The following is a 14,181-nucleotide window of genomic DNA, read 5'->3' on the forward strand; positions in this document are numbered from 1 at the left end:
GTCATCTGTGAAAGATAAGTTAGTTATCTCAACCTTCCGATAACAAACTATCAATGATTAACTGATTCCTGGATCCCAGTACGTGATCAGTTGCTGTAACATGCTATCTCCACAGGCTGCCCTTTCCTTCTGCCAGCACAAATAACCTCCGCATCTTTCTATCATCTGGGATGATTAATATAGAGAAATTTGAGTTCTCCAAAATGTGCCAGATAACTGGTGTACACAGTGCTGAGCCCTTGGTGACAACTTAAGAGCTATTCTCATCAGAGGAAAACTAAAAAGAAAATGATCAGTTTCTAGGCCTGAGAAAGAATATGATAGAAAATGACCTGATTCGCAATTTATCCCTATGGAGGAATAGGTGAACTTTTAAACAAATTGTGATATAACTCACACACCACCAAATTAAGTGGACAATTTAATTTGTAAAATGAGGCAGAGAAGGAAGAACCGAGAACTGTTCAATGTAGGAATGGAATCTTCTGCTCTGGAGATCGCTGCATGCAGGAACAGATCCTCACAGTATGCGAAGGCCTTTGAAGTCCTGTCCAGGACTCAGATTTTGAGACCAAGTGGGCTCATGAGTGATCCTGGCTCAAGGAGAGGAGGTCAGTCAGATAACCTATTAAGATGGCATTTGGTTCAATGGTAAATGATAATTTACATTGCGAGACTTTTTCAACTTTAGATGGGGACAAATAGGATGCATATGGAGAGCTGGCATAATTCTACAGTCTTCACATAGACAAGAAGCCAAAAGTGAGGACCTTCGTGTGTAGGACAGAGGTAACATAAAAAGAAGCATGAAACCAGGATCTCAAACTATTTTGAAACGTGAAGAGCAGTGTTTCTGTGACTTGTGGTCCCCTCTCAGAACAGTCTCATTTTTCCATGATCCTTATTCACCAATCACTGAAATGTGATAAAAAACAGGTGAGAAGGGTCTTATGAAAACTTTCATTGGCAATTATACTGTTTCAAGATGGCAACCTAAACTAAAACTGAAACTATTGGCAGTTCACTAGATTTGTCGAATCAAGCATCTCCTTAAAAGTTGAAGTGAAAAAGAGACTTCTTTTACTTTGTTAATAACTGCACTACCAAGAGGAGTAAGAAGCATGGAAAATGAAGCCAAAACATATTTATCCAAAAACTGAAGCTTAACATTCTCTTTGTTAGTTAGGATTTATCTTTATTCTTCCTTCCAGGATCCATTAGGTAGGTTTACGCTTTGAGCGTCAAGGTGAAGGAGGATTGGAGATGTACTGTCTCTACCCTAATTTGAAAGTCAGCTTTAGTGTGAATATACTTGATAGTTTTTGTTTCCGGTTGATAGTTTCGTTGCTCAAAACCAACCAGTGGAATAAAAAAACCTGATATACAACTTTCTTTACTCAAGAGCTTCTGATTTGCATTATTCACTTTCAAAATTCCAGAGACACAGAACCAAGAAGGGGCAAGCCATCTGACAGGTCAATTTTGCGCATTGAAAATCCCTCTACCCTCTTCCCCAGTGGACATCTGGCTTGAAAAACTATACAGTGCCCCACTTTCAAATTCCTTAGCTTTTTTGAGCCACTTCTGTTTATTCCTTTCCATGACTTCAGGAGTCTAATGCCTTTGGCTAACGAAGGAATTGGAAAAGTGACTCATGGGAAGATAGAGACCTCTGATATGGCTGGACTTAAAATTTTACTCTTTACTGACTTGACTCACCATTTTCCTCCATCAGAGCGTTGATTGGACTAATCCTTGGTTGTCATTAGCTGGATGGAAAAGCCCGACACCCTGTGGCCACATTTAGTACCGCAGCTCCTTCTTCACCTAGGTGGCCCAGTTTGTACCCTGCATACAGCGGGATGAAAGACGCGTGTGCTCTATGGATATTTCAGTTTTTCATCTTATACCTGTCTGACTTAGTCTCTCTGCTTAGTGAGTCATCTCTTATAATCAAAAAGTAGGAGACATGCTCAGAGCCTCCATTTTATAAGCGGGAGAGGTTTCTCTTGATTTCCAGCTAGCACTGACTGGGGAGCATCAGTTGAAGATTGTCTCCCAGTTTTTAGCCTTAGAAGAAGGAGAAGTGGGAGAACCAGAGTAGGGATTAAACATGCTGAAAAAATCATGAAATGCTATTTTAAGAAGTCAATTGAGGAAATTGGGAGACAATGTTGTAACAGAGTAAGTATAAAATGGGGAACCAGGAGATTTTATTTCTAGCTCTTGTCCTGGCACAAACTGTAGGTGGCCTGGCGGAAGTCATTTACCCTCCATGGGTTTCATGCCTATAAAGTTAAGAGGTTGGCCCAGATCATTTCCAAGGTTTCCTCTGGCTCTAAACTTCAGCGATGTGCCCACTGACAGAATTTCCTATGCTCTGCGACAAGGTCTCCTGGTAAGTTGTGCTTCTGAGCACCCAGTTTCTTATCTTCACCCATCACTGCTTCTGGTCCTCAGATCACTCCTAGCTTAGGTCATGCAACCATATCTACTACTCTTCAGTTGTCTGTATCTTTTAGAGCCAATATTTGAGTCAACCTATGGGAACGCACTGATGTATTTTTAGTTCATTTTATATCATTAAAAAATTGAAGTCATTGGCTTAATCAAACTGTGAGAAGAAAAAGTTATTCATTGGCAGGTCATATAAACTCAGTCCAGGATCTCTAAACAAGTTCATATTTTGCTCTCTTTTATTCTCAGAAATTTTATGATGAATACAAGTTTCATTTATGTCATTTGTTTGACTTCATTCTGTTGTTATGAGGCGTCTTGATCTTGACGGCACAAAGACTGGTCACCATCAGAGATGTGATGGCATTCATGCTGTCATTCAATAGAAACTCAAGTAGCATCTACTTTTGAAGATATAACAATTAAGACGTAAGTCCTGATATCTTACAAGGGGTCAGAGAGATGCATAGGAAGCTGTCAGCACAGAGGAGTGAAACCTAATCAACTTGGGGGATGATATTTAGTAAATCCTGAAGGGGTTGTACGAGTTAGCTAAGCAAGGAGAGGCAGAAGTAGAGAAGAGGGTGTCTTAAGGGAAAAGTCATTTCAGTGAGATAAGAATTTACCCCTCACCTACTCATTGTTTTCAATGATTTGGTGTTTTCTAATCTCAGACACGTGGGATTCGGAGGATATTTGATTCTAACCCAACTTATTTCTAAACTCAGATTTCCTTTGCAATATACAGTTTGAGGGAGTCAAATGTCCTGGCGTATTTCCGATGTAAGTGCTCCTAGGAACTTGAGGTAGATCCTTGGGCATTTTTGCCAACCCATATCACTCTTCTAGGTTCTTCCAGGGCACATCCCTGAAATCCAGGAAAGTGGCTGCCTATGGGTTTAGTCACGTTTTATCCCCGTGAAATAGGACAGAATGGTTGAAGGCTTATGTATAAGATGGACTGAACGATTTAGGGATGCTCTGTCTAGTAAACTAAGACAGGAAGACTTTTCGGTGACTGTGAACCTGGGGAGATCTTGGCGGGGATGTGGCCGAAGACATCTGATCTCATTGTTCTGCCAGACCTTTGACCCTCCTCCCCCGAATTCCCTCAATAAAATGGTTTGATTCCCTCCTCCTCCCAAAAAGACAGGAAGATTTAGGGCACAAAATGTTGGGAAACTACTTCACGCTATTTGGAGTACTTTAAATAAAAGCTCCCTTAACCAACCTCCACTTGCTATTTGCCAACTTCTCTGTAGACCATACTGGTGGATGTCACAGATGTTGAATGTTCATGACTTCCTCTAGTACCCCCAGCCATTTCTGCTCACTGTTTATGCTGGTTGTAATTATATAAGTTAAACTGTATATAAGCCAAAGAGATATGAATTTGTATCATCTTTCTTTTCCCTGTATGAACATAAACTTTTTTTTTAAAGATCACCACTTCATCTATACTTGTCTTTTGTTCTAACTCCTGACCACACAGCTACTGGATTCTTTTCGAATGCCATGAGGTTGCCGGGTTTCTGGCTTCTTCCATGTGCAATAGCCATAGTCCTCAATCTCTTAACATGGAACGGGCTTGCAGCATTAAGAAGTCCTTCAGACAAGCTCCCTTCTCCTAAATGAGGGTGGGGAAGAGAGGTTCTAGAAAACTATACACTAGATTTGACTCACTGAGGAACAACTGCAAGAGGGTCAATTTTAAAATTTCTTTATTTATAGACATTTCAGAACCATTTAAATCAACAATGAATTTTTTAGACATAACATACCATGTTTATCTTGAGGTACACATTGGGCCCATTAGATAAAATGCTCTGGAAAGTAATACAATTGTTATTAACAATCCAACTTTCCCAAGCAAAGAAACTGCAAAGACGGTTACAAAATTCTTTGAAAAGACTATACCATTTCCACATAAGTCAAGGAAAACTTCCCAAATTTTCAACTGAGTTCAATTTTTAGGCTTAGCTTAAACAATATTTTAAATGGAACTTAACACGAAAATGGGAGAAGAGGTTTATAGCTAAGAAATTATCTGAGCCCCACTACATGAGATTGTAAACAAAGGAAATCCATAATCTGACAAGCTCATTACAAAATTCATAGCCTAAAAATTAGACAGAGCAGCAAAATTACAGAAGATATTTGTATATATTTTTAACTGAAACCATGTTTACCCCCAGTTTCTGGCCTTCACAATGAGACAAATTTTAAAACACCAAGTTTTGAAGACTACACAATGTGATTTGACAAGAAGTGATAAGAATTCCACAGTATTATAACCCCACACTATGAAAGTCCTACTTCCCATCTTTTGTGCTCCGGGCATTTTAAATTTCTTGTCCTAGCAGCCTGGTGCCTTATATTACTAGAAAAATAGTCAGAATTGACATAATGGACAGTTTCTGAAAGTCTCGTGTGTCCAATCTCACATGTAACTTTTCTGGTGGACTGAAGTTGGAATTTTCTTTGAACAGTTCACAAGGTTCTTTGGAGAATTGTTTTGTTTTCCAGTTTGTTATTCAAAATGTTAATCTTATACTCTGTAGTCATGATGAGTGGTGACTTGTTATACAACGTGTTTGGAAAACGAAGGACCCTCTATCCATCCACGCTCGTCCCCTGAACTTCTCGAGCAGCCGTATGGATGATGTGCAGGTGGTTCTGGAATGTGAGCACAGGGTGTTTATGTACGTGACTGAAAATGCTTGGAATGGATGGTCACAACATTTTTCCATGAGATTGCTGTTTTATTTCTACATGAAACAAGAATAAACATTGCAATTTAGTCGAATGGGCAGCTCGCAGCTTGCCGTCTATGTGGGTTGAAAGAGCATAAATGTAAATTTCACAGTTCATAAAGCTGAGCAGCTCAACTTAAAGAAGAGAGAATTTGCAGGCATTTTACAAGATTCTGAGAAGGAATTGATCTGTGAGTGTTTGAGTTCTCCAGCCCAACATGAGTCAGGTCCACATTTTACATTTAGTTGCTTGGTTTGGTTTATTGCTGATTTTCTTTTCTGATGGGAGCCATGATGATTTTAGCCAAGAATTTAAAGACAAAAGAGTCCTGTATGGACAGACACCTTCCCCCAAGCACCGTGGTCACTGCACAGACTGCAGGAAACCTGCCAGATGTACTCAGACTTGATTTGGTTGGTTAGAAAAGGTTCTGCTTGTGGGGATCTCCATACATTACTTTTCACTACAAAACCCAGCTCTCAGAAGGAAAGAGCTGTTTCCTTCCTACCCCTGCTCGGTGTTTCTTGTCAGGATTCTCTCCAGCCATGCGTGCCTTGTCTAGTCAGGGTGCCAAGGTCCTCAACAGACAGGTGCTCAGTTCAGGAATGGCAATTACATTTATCTGTGGCTTTAGAGATGCCAGAAGATACTTATTATAATTAAAAAAAATTCCAAATCAGTAAATGAGACCAGCTAGTGGGAGTTAGAGATACTTTCTGCCTCCAACGTATTCCAAATTTTAACGGTCTTGTGGTGTTTATTTTGTATCTCTTTAATAGAGGCTGCCATTTCTTCAATCTATGGTTTCTTTAAAGACAGGACACGCTTAATTCTCCATGCATCTAACTGCCAGAGGATTTCATGCTCCTCTTACCCACACATGTGCAGTCTCAACAATTGTGACTTTAAATATAAATATTAGGAGTTCCAAGAGGGTAGAAGCCATGTCTTTTTTTCAGCTTTGTCGAGTCATGACAGCGTAGGGCCTGGCTCACACAAGGCGCTCAATGAACGTGAATACACGAAACAAAAGGCCATAATCCCTGCTCTCAAGGAGTCTCCCTAGTGCCATTGCCATCCATACAAACTCAACATAAATATGCCAAGACAAAACCCAGAAGCTACTTTGTGTAGAGTGTTTGCAAAAGGAAAAACAGAATGAAAAGAAAAAAAGATTTATTTGGGGCAACCTTCATAGAAGACCCAGACCCACCCGGTTCCTCCCCGCTGAATTTGAGAATTGTGTCTGACGGCTAAGTGTTTTAAAACAGATGCTGAAAGGGTTTGCCAAAGAAAACTCGCAGCCTTTCAATAGCATCCCGTTTTCATTTTAAAGGAAAGTTCTGAGAGGTTAACTTTACTAAGGGCATTGCCTCTCACACAGAAGGAAGTTTTCTAAACATGAAAGTAATTGAGGGGTCTTGTCACGTGACTGCAGCACTGGAACTGCTACATAGATTTGTCAGTTACTTTAGAAGAGGTACTCCAGCGTGACAAATTGTACAGAGTACTCTCTTTGTGGGGTCCTTTTTACCTAGAGAATAGTATTTACATTTTGGGAGATGTGTTAGGGGGAAAAAATGCTGTGTTTTTTGTTTTTTAAAGGAGATTTAAGATGGGAAATGAGAAGAGGTATCAATTCACCTCAACTCTAAACCGTAAGACAGATTAAAAACATCTTTTTTAATCCCAAGAAAAATCCCACACTGGACAGGTCTTGTCTTTACCTTTATTTATTTATTTTGGTGAGCAGGAAGAGCAGATAATAAAATAGAAGCCAATCCTGCAAGTCACGCGGACCTCTGGCTGGCCAACCTCACTCAGACTGCCTGCACATCCAGAGTCAGACCCTGACGGGATGCAGGGCTATAGATGTGATGGCTTCCTTAGAGAACCAAAACTTGTCTAAGACTGTATTCCTTCAAAAAGCCAATAATGATGATGAGGTCATTATATTTTGGATTATTTAATCACATTTGGCAAAAATTGTCAGAATAATGTCCTGGAATTCTTGGAATGAAAATGTGGTAATAATGTATTTTCTTTGGAAGAGAGGAAAGGAGAAATTATGACCTAACGTACACTTATTGACGCTTTTAAGAATTACTCAACAGCTGTAGCACATACAACAACATAAGAGGGTACGTCTGATTTCTGAGCTCTCCTAAAGCATGAAGCATGTTGAGAACATTCTACACACTCTCAGAAATGCCCTTCACAGCTCTCACTATCACACGCCAAGAGAATAAAACTCTCAAACAGGAGAATTATCATTTGACAGAAATTGTCATTTCCCCAGACATCAGCACAGGAATATTCTATGCAAAACCCAGTCCCACGATGGGCTTAAAATCAAATTTAATTCTTCAATACAGACTCTCTATTGATTTGTTCCAAGTTTTCAGTGACGAAGCCTAATAAAGACTAAACTTTGAGTGACAGGCTTCTGAGAATCTTTGGAATCATTCTGTCCACTATTCCTAAGAGAGCCAGGCCCCAAACCTCAATGGATATCTGAAAGTGAACAGATGTTATCTCAAATATCAGACTCATAATGATGTTTAAAACATATACATTTATATTGCATATACATATATATATACACATATATGTATATATTCTGGGTTTTTTTCCTCTGCTTAATAAAATTAGCAGCAGTTATAGATAAATTATTGTGGTCATGATTTGTATTATTTCTAAAGATGTCTTATATCCTCTATCTACACGACTTTTGGAAAACGTCTTTTGATGAAAAGATCCCCACCAAGCATATAACATTAAAATGTCATTTCATATCACTAACATTTTCAGGCACAAGAGTAAAACAATTAGCATTAAGCAATCCAAACAACAGAGCACAGAATAGAGTTAATTGTCTAAAGTCAATTCCTCCCAAAGGAGGGAACTGTTGTTCAATGTGTGTTTTTTTCTTTCTTTTTTTTTTTAAGATTCTTATGTTTTTCAGCTTTGGCTATTTTGTAATAAATATCATACCTCCTCGCAGACATCTACTTGGGCAAGAAGTACTTCTCTGAGCACGCCTTTTGTCTTTTAGCAGCTGTTGAGTGTTGAGGGATGTACAAGGCACACCTCTAAGTGTTCTGTACAGCATTTTTATTGATGTACAAAATAGCCTGTTCACCATTCAAAAAACGGAATCTGCATAGTAAGAGTTTCTCTTATCCCTACTTACAGAGAAGATTTTTAGTGCAAAAAAAACCCATGAACTTGTGTCCCAGCCCAACCCTTCTAGCACACACATGTATCAGTTTCGTTCAATACTAGCTGGGGTCATTTGGCTATATTTTGGGCCTCCAGCCATTAATGAATTGCATGATTTTCTTCACCTGCAGTTTGCTCAATTTGAAATCCTCTGAGAGGATTTCTTCCGTTAGTTGAACAAGCAAATTCCCATCAATCTTTTCGGTAACAAAGAATGATATGACATCTTCAGACAAACCAATAAACCGTAACGACTTGGACACTTCTTCTATGGAGAGTCCTGACAGGTCGGCGGGGGGCTGCCACGGGGAGCCATCACCGCAGGACCTGGGGGCCAGCTGGAGGTGGAGTGGAGATGAGAAAGGGTAGGAGCCGGAGAAGAGGTCCTGCATGCCCTTTTTAACAAAGTACTGGTCCTCAGACAGGCCCAGTGACCCCGCCTTGGGGTCCTCCTCAGCACCATCGATTTTCAGAGGCAAAGGAGAAGTTTCAGAGGCCACTTTCTCTTCCACTTGTTTTGGGGCCCTGGGGGGTAAGGCAGGGCATGAAACGCTCTGCTTTGTCGTGCCAGCTGCAAGAGTTTTCTCGTCCGTGCTCTCCAGAGAGTAGCTGGCTGACTTAGGACAACCAGAGATGCTGCTACTGAATTCTGCAGTGACGGGGCCGGGGGGGCTGGCCGAGAGCTCACAGCCATCAACATCAAAAGGTGCTGGGCAGTTTCTCTTTGGTGTGCCTGGCGTCTTTTGTCTGGGATAACTGAAACTCCTGCTTGGATCCAGCAGGAAGTCACTCCTGGTCTGGCTCTCCGACGCTCCCGAGTAATGGTTGGGCCACGAGAGCCTGGAGGAGAGAGTTTCAGCAGAGGGACTTCCAAACGGGGACTTCAGGTCCACAGAATCAGTTTTCCCCCGGTTACACGGATAGCAGGAAACAGGAGCACTTTCAGAAGGACTTGGGTCACTTTTAGTAACGCTGCTTAAAACCAAACACAGAAAGAGAGATTAGTAAAAAAAACAAAAGCCAAATCCCAGGTTTTTCCTTACCCCACAGATGTTACTTCTGAGCAGAAACATGTAGGAAAAATTGAGGAAAAAAAAATATATTTCTTATCATGAATTCAATAAAATACCTGCTAACCTCCTTGGGTTTTTAAAAAAAGAATCTTTAAATTACTAAAATACATTGGTAATTATGGATATGAACATGATGATTTAAAATGCTACAGTGGCAATGGCAAATATACAATTTAAAAAAAAATATAAACTATGAGGTAGGAAGAAAGGCTTCAAATAAAATGCTTATGCTTGCCTTGGTTTCTGTACAATCGAGTAACATAAGGATTTAAATGTCCAGAGAACAAAAACAGACCTGCAAAAAAGAGCTCCTTTACACTATAAAGATCACACATGGTGCATTCAGCTCTGGGGCCGTATTTTAAGAGTGACAGTGAAACCAGAGTGTGCTCAGGGCTGGGTGACCAGGCTGATGAGGGATCAGTGATGTCAGGGGAAACAGCTGATGGAACTGAGGCTGTCTCTTTTGGAGAAGAGAAGACTTAGATCATAACTGACTTGACGTTTTTCACAGGCTAACAAAGAGAAGCAGGGGGGACCTAGACTGGTTTTTCTAGACACAAGAAATAGCTGGAAGTTACATGGAGATAGATTTCAACTCAATATAATGAAAGATTTCTAAAAAACGTTATTGGCATTTGCCAACAATGGAATGAGCAAAAGAACGGCTCCAGGCACTGGAAGAATCCAGACAGTGGTGATGACAACCCAACAGTGATGATCAAGAGGGAGTCCTGCCCTGAGCAGAAGTGCAGAGTAGAGAGCCAACAGGACCCTTTCAATTCTAGGGCCTAGGTGAAGGTGCTGTCTGCTTGTGTTGAAGCCAAAGTGGAAAGAACTAGATGCTAGCCTTTATCACTGAATTTCTCACAGACTCTGTGTCTTCTGAGGTCACTGGCTCTTCCATCCTAGCTCAAAACCAACAGGGCCCCATCATGCTCTTCCAGTAGAATTTTTTTTTCTTTTTAATGTTTAAAAAGAACATTTCCTCTCCCACCACCTGCCTAGGTTGTGGCTACCTTGAAACTGTTCTCAAGAACCCGGAACCTGGCTGATGAGAGGAATCGTGTTGAAGTGGGCCCTGGCGTCAAGACTTACATGTCGTGCAGCCCTGAAGAATAGTAGGACAAGGTGGGGCTGGGAGAGCGAGTCTGCTGCCGCGCTGGCTTGACTGTGCGAGGAGGGATGGAGGGACTTGTGGACAAAGGCTTTGCACTTCGGGGTGGAACAGGTGGGGCGTTCAGGAGCCGGCATTCTTCCCTGACCTGGCGCAGAAAAGAACACTCTGGGTTAGCAAAAGACCAACAATGCCACTGGGGGCCAGCTCGATCTTGTAGGGTCAAGTCACTACTCTTAAAATGCTAACAGGAGGGATGTAAGGAAGGGAGAGAGAAGACTGGAGCAGACAAGAGTGATGGGAAACACAGAGGCTGCCAGAGACAAAAACGACGCCTGTCGTGTCCTTGCTGGGACAGACTTATTTTGAAAGAAACTCCTTGGCAAATGCCAGTTGCTGCTGAACGATAGCAAGTAAGGTGAAATGCAGCAAGTTAAAGAGCCAGTGATATGTGAGGATGCATAAAGCAGGAATATTAAGAAAATAAGGGCAATCACATAAGAAGATTAAAGTCTCCTACTGAGTTGTGTTTATTCACTGTTCAAATTGAGTTCAATTTGACCCAAACCTCAAGGAACAGTGGGCCTTCTCCACTGTTAAAGGTCCTTCTGAGTTATCTTCAGGGCTTCTCACATGTAAATGTGCACGTGAATCTCCTGGGGATCTTGTTGAAATGCAGATTCTGATTCAGCCGACCTAGGGGGGCCCTGAGGGTTTGCATTTCTAACAAGCTCTCGGCTTATACTGAAGCTGCTGGACGGAGCAAGAGGGCAGCTGCCCAAATCCAAAGAGTGCTTTTATAAGAGCTGCGTCCACCTCTCTCATCCTCCCTTCATCTTTGTGTTGGAGAGGAGCTGGGGGACCTGTGACACTGCAGCTTCCTCAAATCAGCCTGCCATCACCCCAGTTTGTTTTCCATTCACTGCAGGCCTCAGAATGATTGTTTTTAATGAAGTGGACATTTTTTTATGCACTTCTCTGTGTCAGGCAGCAGGGGGCAGTTTCTACTTGGTTCTGCTACCTAGGTAAAAACGAGCCAATTCTGACTTCATCAAATTTGCCCTCGCCTGATTTTAGGCCGTGTCCCCACCAATTTTTTCACCTTTGCCTTCAATTCTTTTCTGTCCCAGCAGCTCTGGGTGAATAAAGAATGAAACAGTAAGCTCCCATTAGCTTTGGTAATGAGCTTGCTTAACACCAAATGAAATGGGTTCCCGTTACGTAGCGTCTTCCACCACCTACACTGCACACCAGGCCTTTAACTGGCTTCCCAGGCCTGACTCAGTGCCAGAGAAAGCTAGACGGTAGGAAAAGTCATGTGACCATGCGTGACCCTGCAAACCTTAATTCTAAGTGAAATGGAAGCAATTTAAAAAGTCTCACCCCTTGCATTTCTTCCTGGGGCTGGGGATCATCGCTCCCACCTGGAGCATCCACAGCCCTGGTTACTGGGGCCCACTGGATGCAGTGTTTCATCTGGAGCTCTTTAGGCTAAAACAAAATATTCAGAGCAGCAGGTTTTCTTCTCCAACAGCTGCAGGCTTTTCCCTTTTGAGTTCTTTAAAAGGTGGTGGATGACAGCAGAAAGAAAATCTGGGAGGAAATGAGGTTTGGACAAGCAAGACAGAGGATCGTCCAGCTGGCCCAGGGGAACTCTTAGCCACTTTGGGGTCTTTTTTCCTTAAGAAGCTGAGAACTAACTATGGACACTGAAGCTCTGGTAGGGTCACTCATTTCCTGGCTTTTGGGGGTATATTCTGGTTACAAAATAAATAACCAATATACTGTATCATCTTCCTTCTGTCTTGTTAGTGAATTGTATAGTGGCCAATTACGGTTTTTTTTCCCTTCTCAGGGAATATCTAGAATCTAGGGTGGATGGATATAACTTTATTATACATGTGCTTGATTCTATTTATGTTTATAGTAATAGGAATCATGGACAATCTAAGAAGATAAGGAGTCTGTCAGTTAACTTTTTAATTTTCAAAATAAACAGTCACTTCTCAACATCGAGTTAGAAAGGAACAAGAGGAAAACATGGTTGGTGCTGAATTTGATTTAGAATTTTCTAAATTTTGGTATTAGTCACTAAACATGACATTTCATTAGGGACTGCTTACCTAGATGTCAATTATAATACGCATTTTAACTTCAAGTAACCAGCCGACCTGGGTCTCAGAACACAGAAAAGAAGCCACTTGTAGTTGAATTTGACCTATTGGAAGTCTTCTCTTCCTGTTTTTATAACCAAACCCAGGCACTCAACGTCACTCAGAGGTGGTTCTGCCACTTCCTTCCATAATTGGGCTATTCCAAAGAGCTTTCCAATAGGTCTCCCACAGGGGAAGGCAGGCGAGTAGTGAGAAGAAGTATTTGTAGGTCACAGGGCTTGTGAGGTGAGCCATGGCTAACCGGGAGCGTTTAAAATGGAACTCCCCAGCGTTTGAGATATAGAAAACTTTTGGGGTGGCCACATGATTCCTGAAAGAAGTTAAAGAACTAATGTGTGTGTGTGAGAGTGTGTATGCATGTGTGCCAGTGTGTCCATGTGTGTGATCTTACTCTTAGGAGATGGGATGTGGTCAGCAAAGATATAAACACAGGACTGAGCGTGTGAGTTCAGAGGGAAAGAACTAGGCTTATTTGAAACCTGTTTAGGAGAAAAGGTAGTTAGAAAACAAAACAAAAAATGACTTTACAGGGACCCTGTCCATGACAAGAATTGAGCTGTAATTTTTTCAAGGCACAAATGAGTGGCTTGTGCCACACCAGGCAGGTGCACGAGGGTGGCCCTCAGTGGGCGAGAGCAGCTGAGGACCCTAGTACACATCTCCACATGTCATTGTCAACTTGTAGCTACCAGATGTGGTTCCTCAAATGAAATCATATTTCACTGCACTTTATGGGGAACTTAGACGCTTGGGTGGAACGTACACGTTTGGGGATTTGGAAGTTACAAATAGTGAGGGTTTCCTGTACCCTCTTACTTCCTATCTCTTGTAACAGTCATCATTCTACTTTTCTTTGCTTCTTGATTTGATTCAACACGGGACATTTTTATCCAAGAAGAAAGTAGCTGTGCTTGAAATGAACTTTATCTGACGATAAAAGGCACTTTACAAGACTAGATGGCCAATCACCCTTTTTCCAGTTTCCCCTCATATTCAATTTCACTGTTAAGTGCAACATTTTCAGCACATTCCTTCTACAGGTCTCAGCATGTGGCTTTCATCATGTTACTTCCCATCTCCAGTGGCCTCCTCTGATTACTGGATAGAGTCCAGCCTCTCCTGCCTCCCACTGAGGCCCTCTGTAGTCTTTCTAGCTAGAAGAAATTATTCCATCTTATGCTATCTTTCCAGTTATTTCTCCCACTCCTCCTCTATATGAACACACAGGTTCATGCAACATTTTGGATTCAGTGTCGCCTAAACATACCTTGTGCTTTCCTGTCCTTTTCTCTGCTCTGGTTCTCAGTGCCATCCCACCTAAATGCCAGTTCCTAAGGCCCAGCCCCTAATGTTATATGCTGGTCTGGGACCATGGTAAGTAGCC

The 14,181-nt window shown here is 41.6% G+C and overlaps 1 protein-coding gene across 4 annotated transcripts in view; it reads right to left on the reverse strand.

Annotated features, from left to right (window-relative positions):
- Positions 1-4,161: 4,161 nt before the first annotated feature.
- The window catches only part of GAREM1 (GRB2 associated regulator of MAPK1 subtype 1), a 209,410-nt gene continuing 199,390 nt past the window's right edge, over positions 4,162-14,181 (reverse strand). For 2 of the 4 annotated variants that reach the window (XM_070627542.1, XM_070627540.1), the window contains 2 exons: positions 10,605-10,771; positions 4,162-9,405 (listed from right to left, as the gene is read on the reverse strand). In XM_070627542.1, the coding sequence (XP_070483643.1) occupies positions 8,511-9,405; positions 10,605-10,771 (1,062 nt within the window). In that variant the 3' untranslated portion in view covers positions 4,162-8,510. Of the gene's footprint in view, positions 9,409-10,604; positions 10,772-14,181 lie in introns of all 4 variants that reach the window. The other 2 variants (XM_070627541.1, XM_070627543.1) reach the window with 1 other exon arrangement.

Source organism: Equus przewalskii, chromosome 7, assembly GCF_037783145.1.
Source record: "Equus przewalskii isolate Varuska chromosome 7, EquPr2, whole genome shotgun sequence".
Taxonomy (NCBI): domain Eukaryota; kingdom Metazoa; phylum Chordata; class Mammalia; order Perissodactyla; family Equidae; genus Equus; species Equus przewalskii.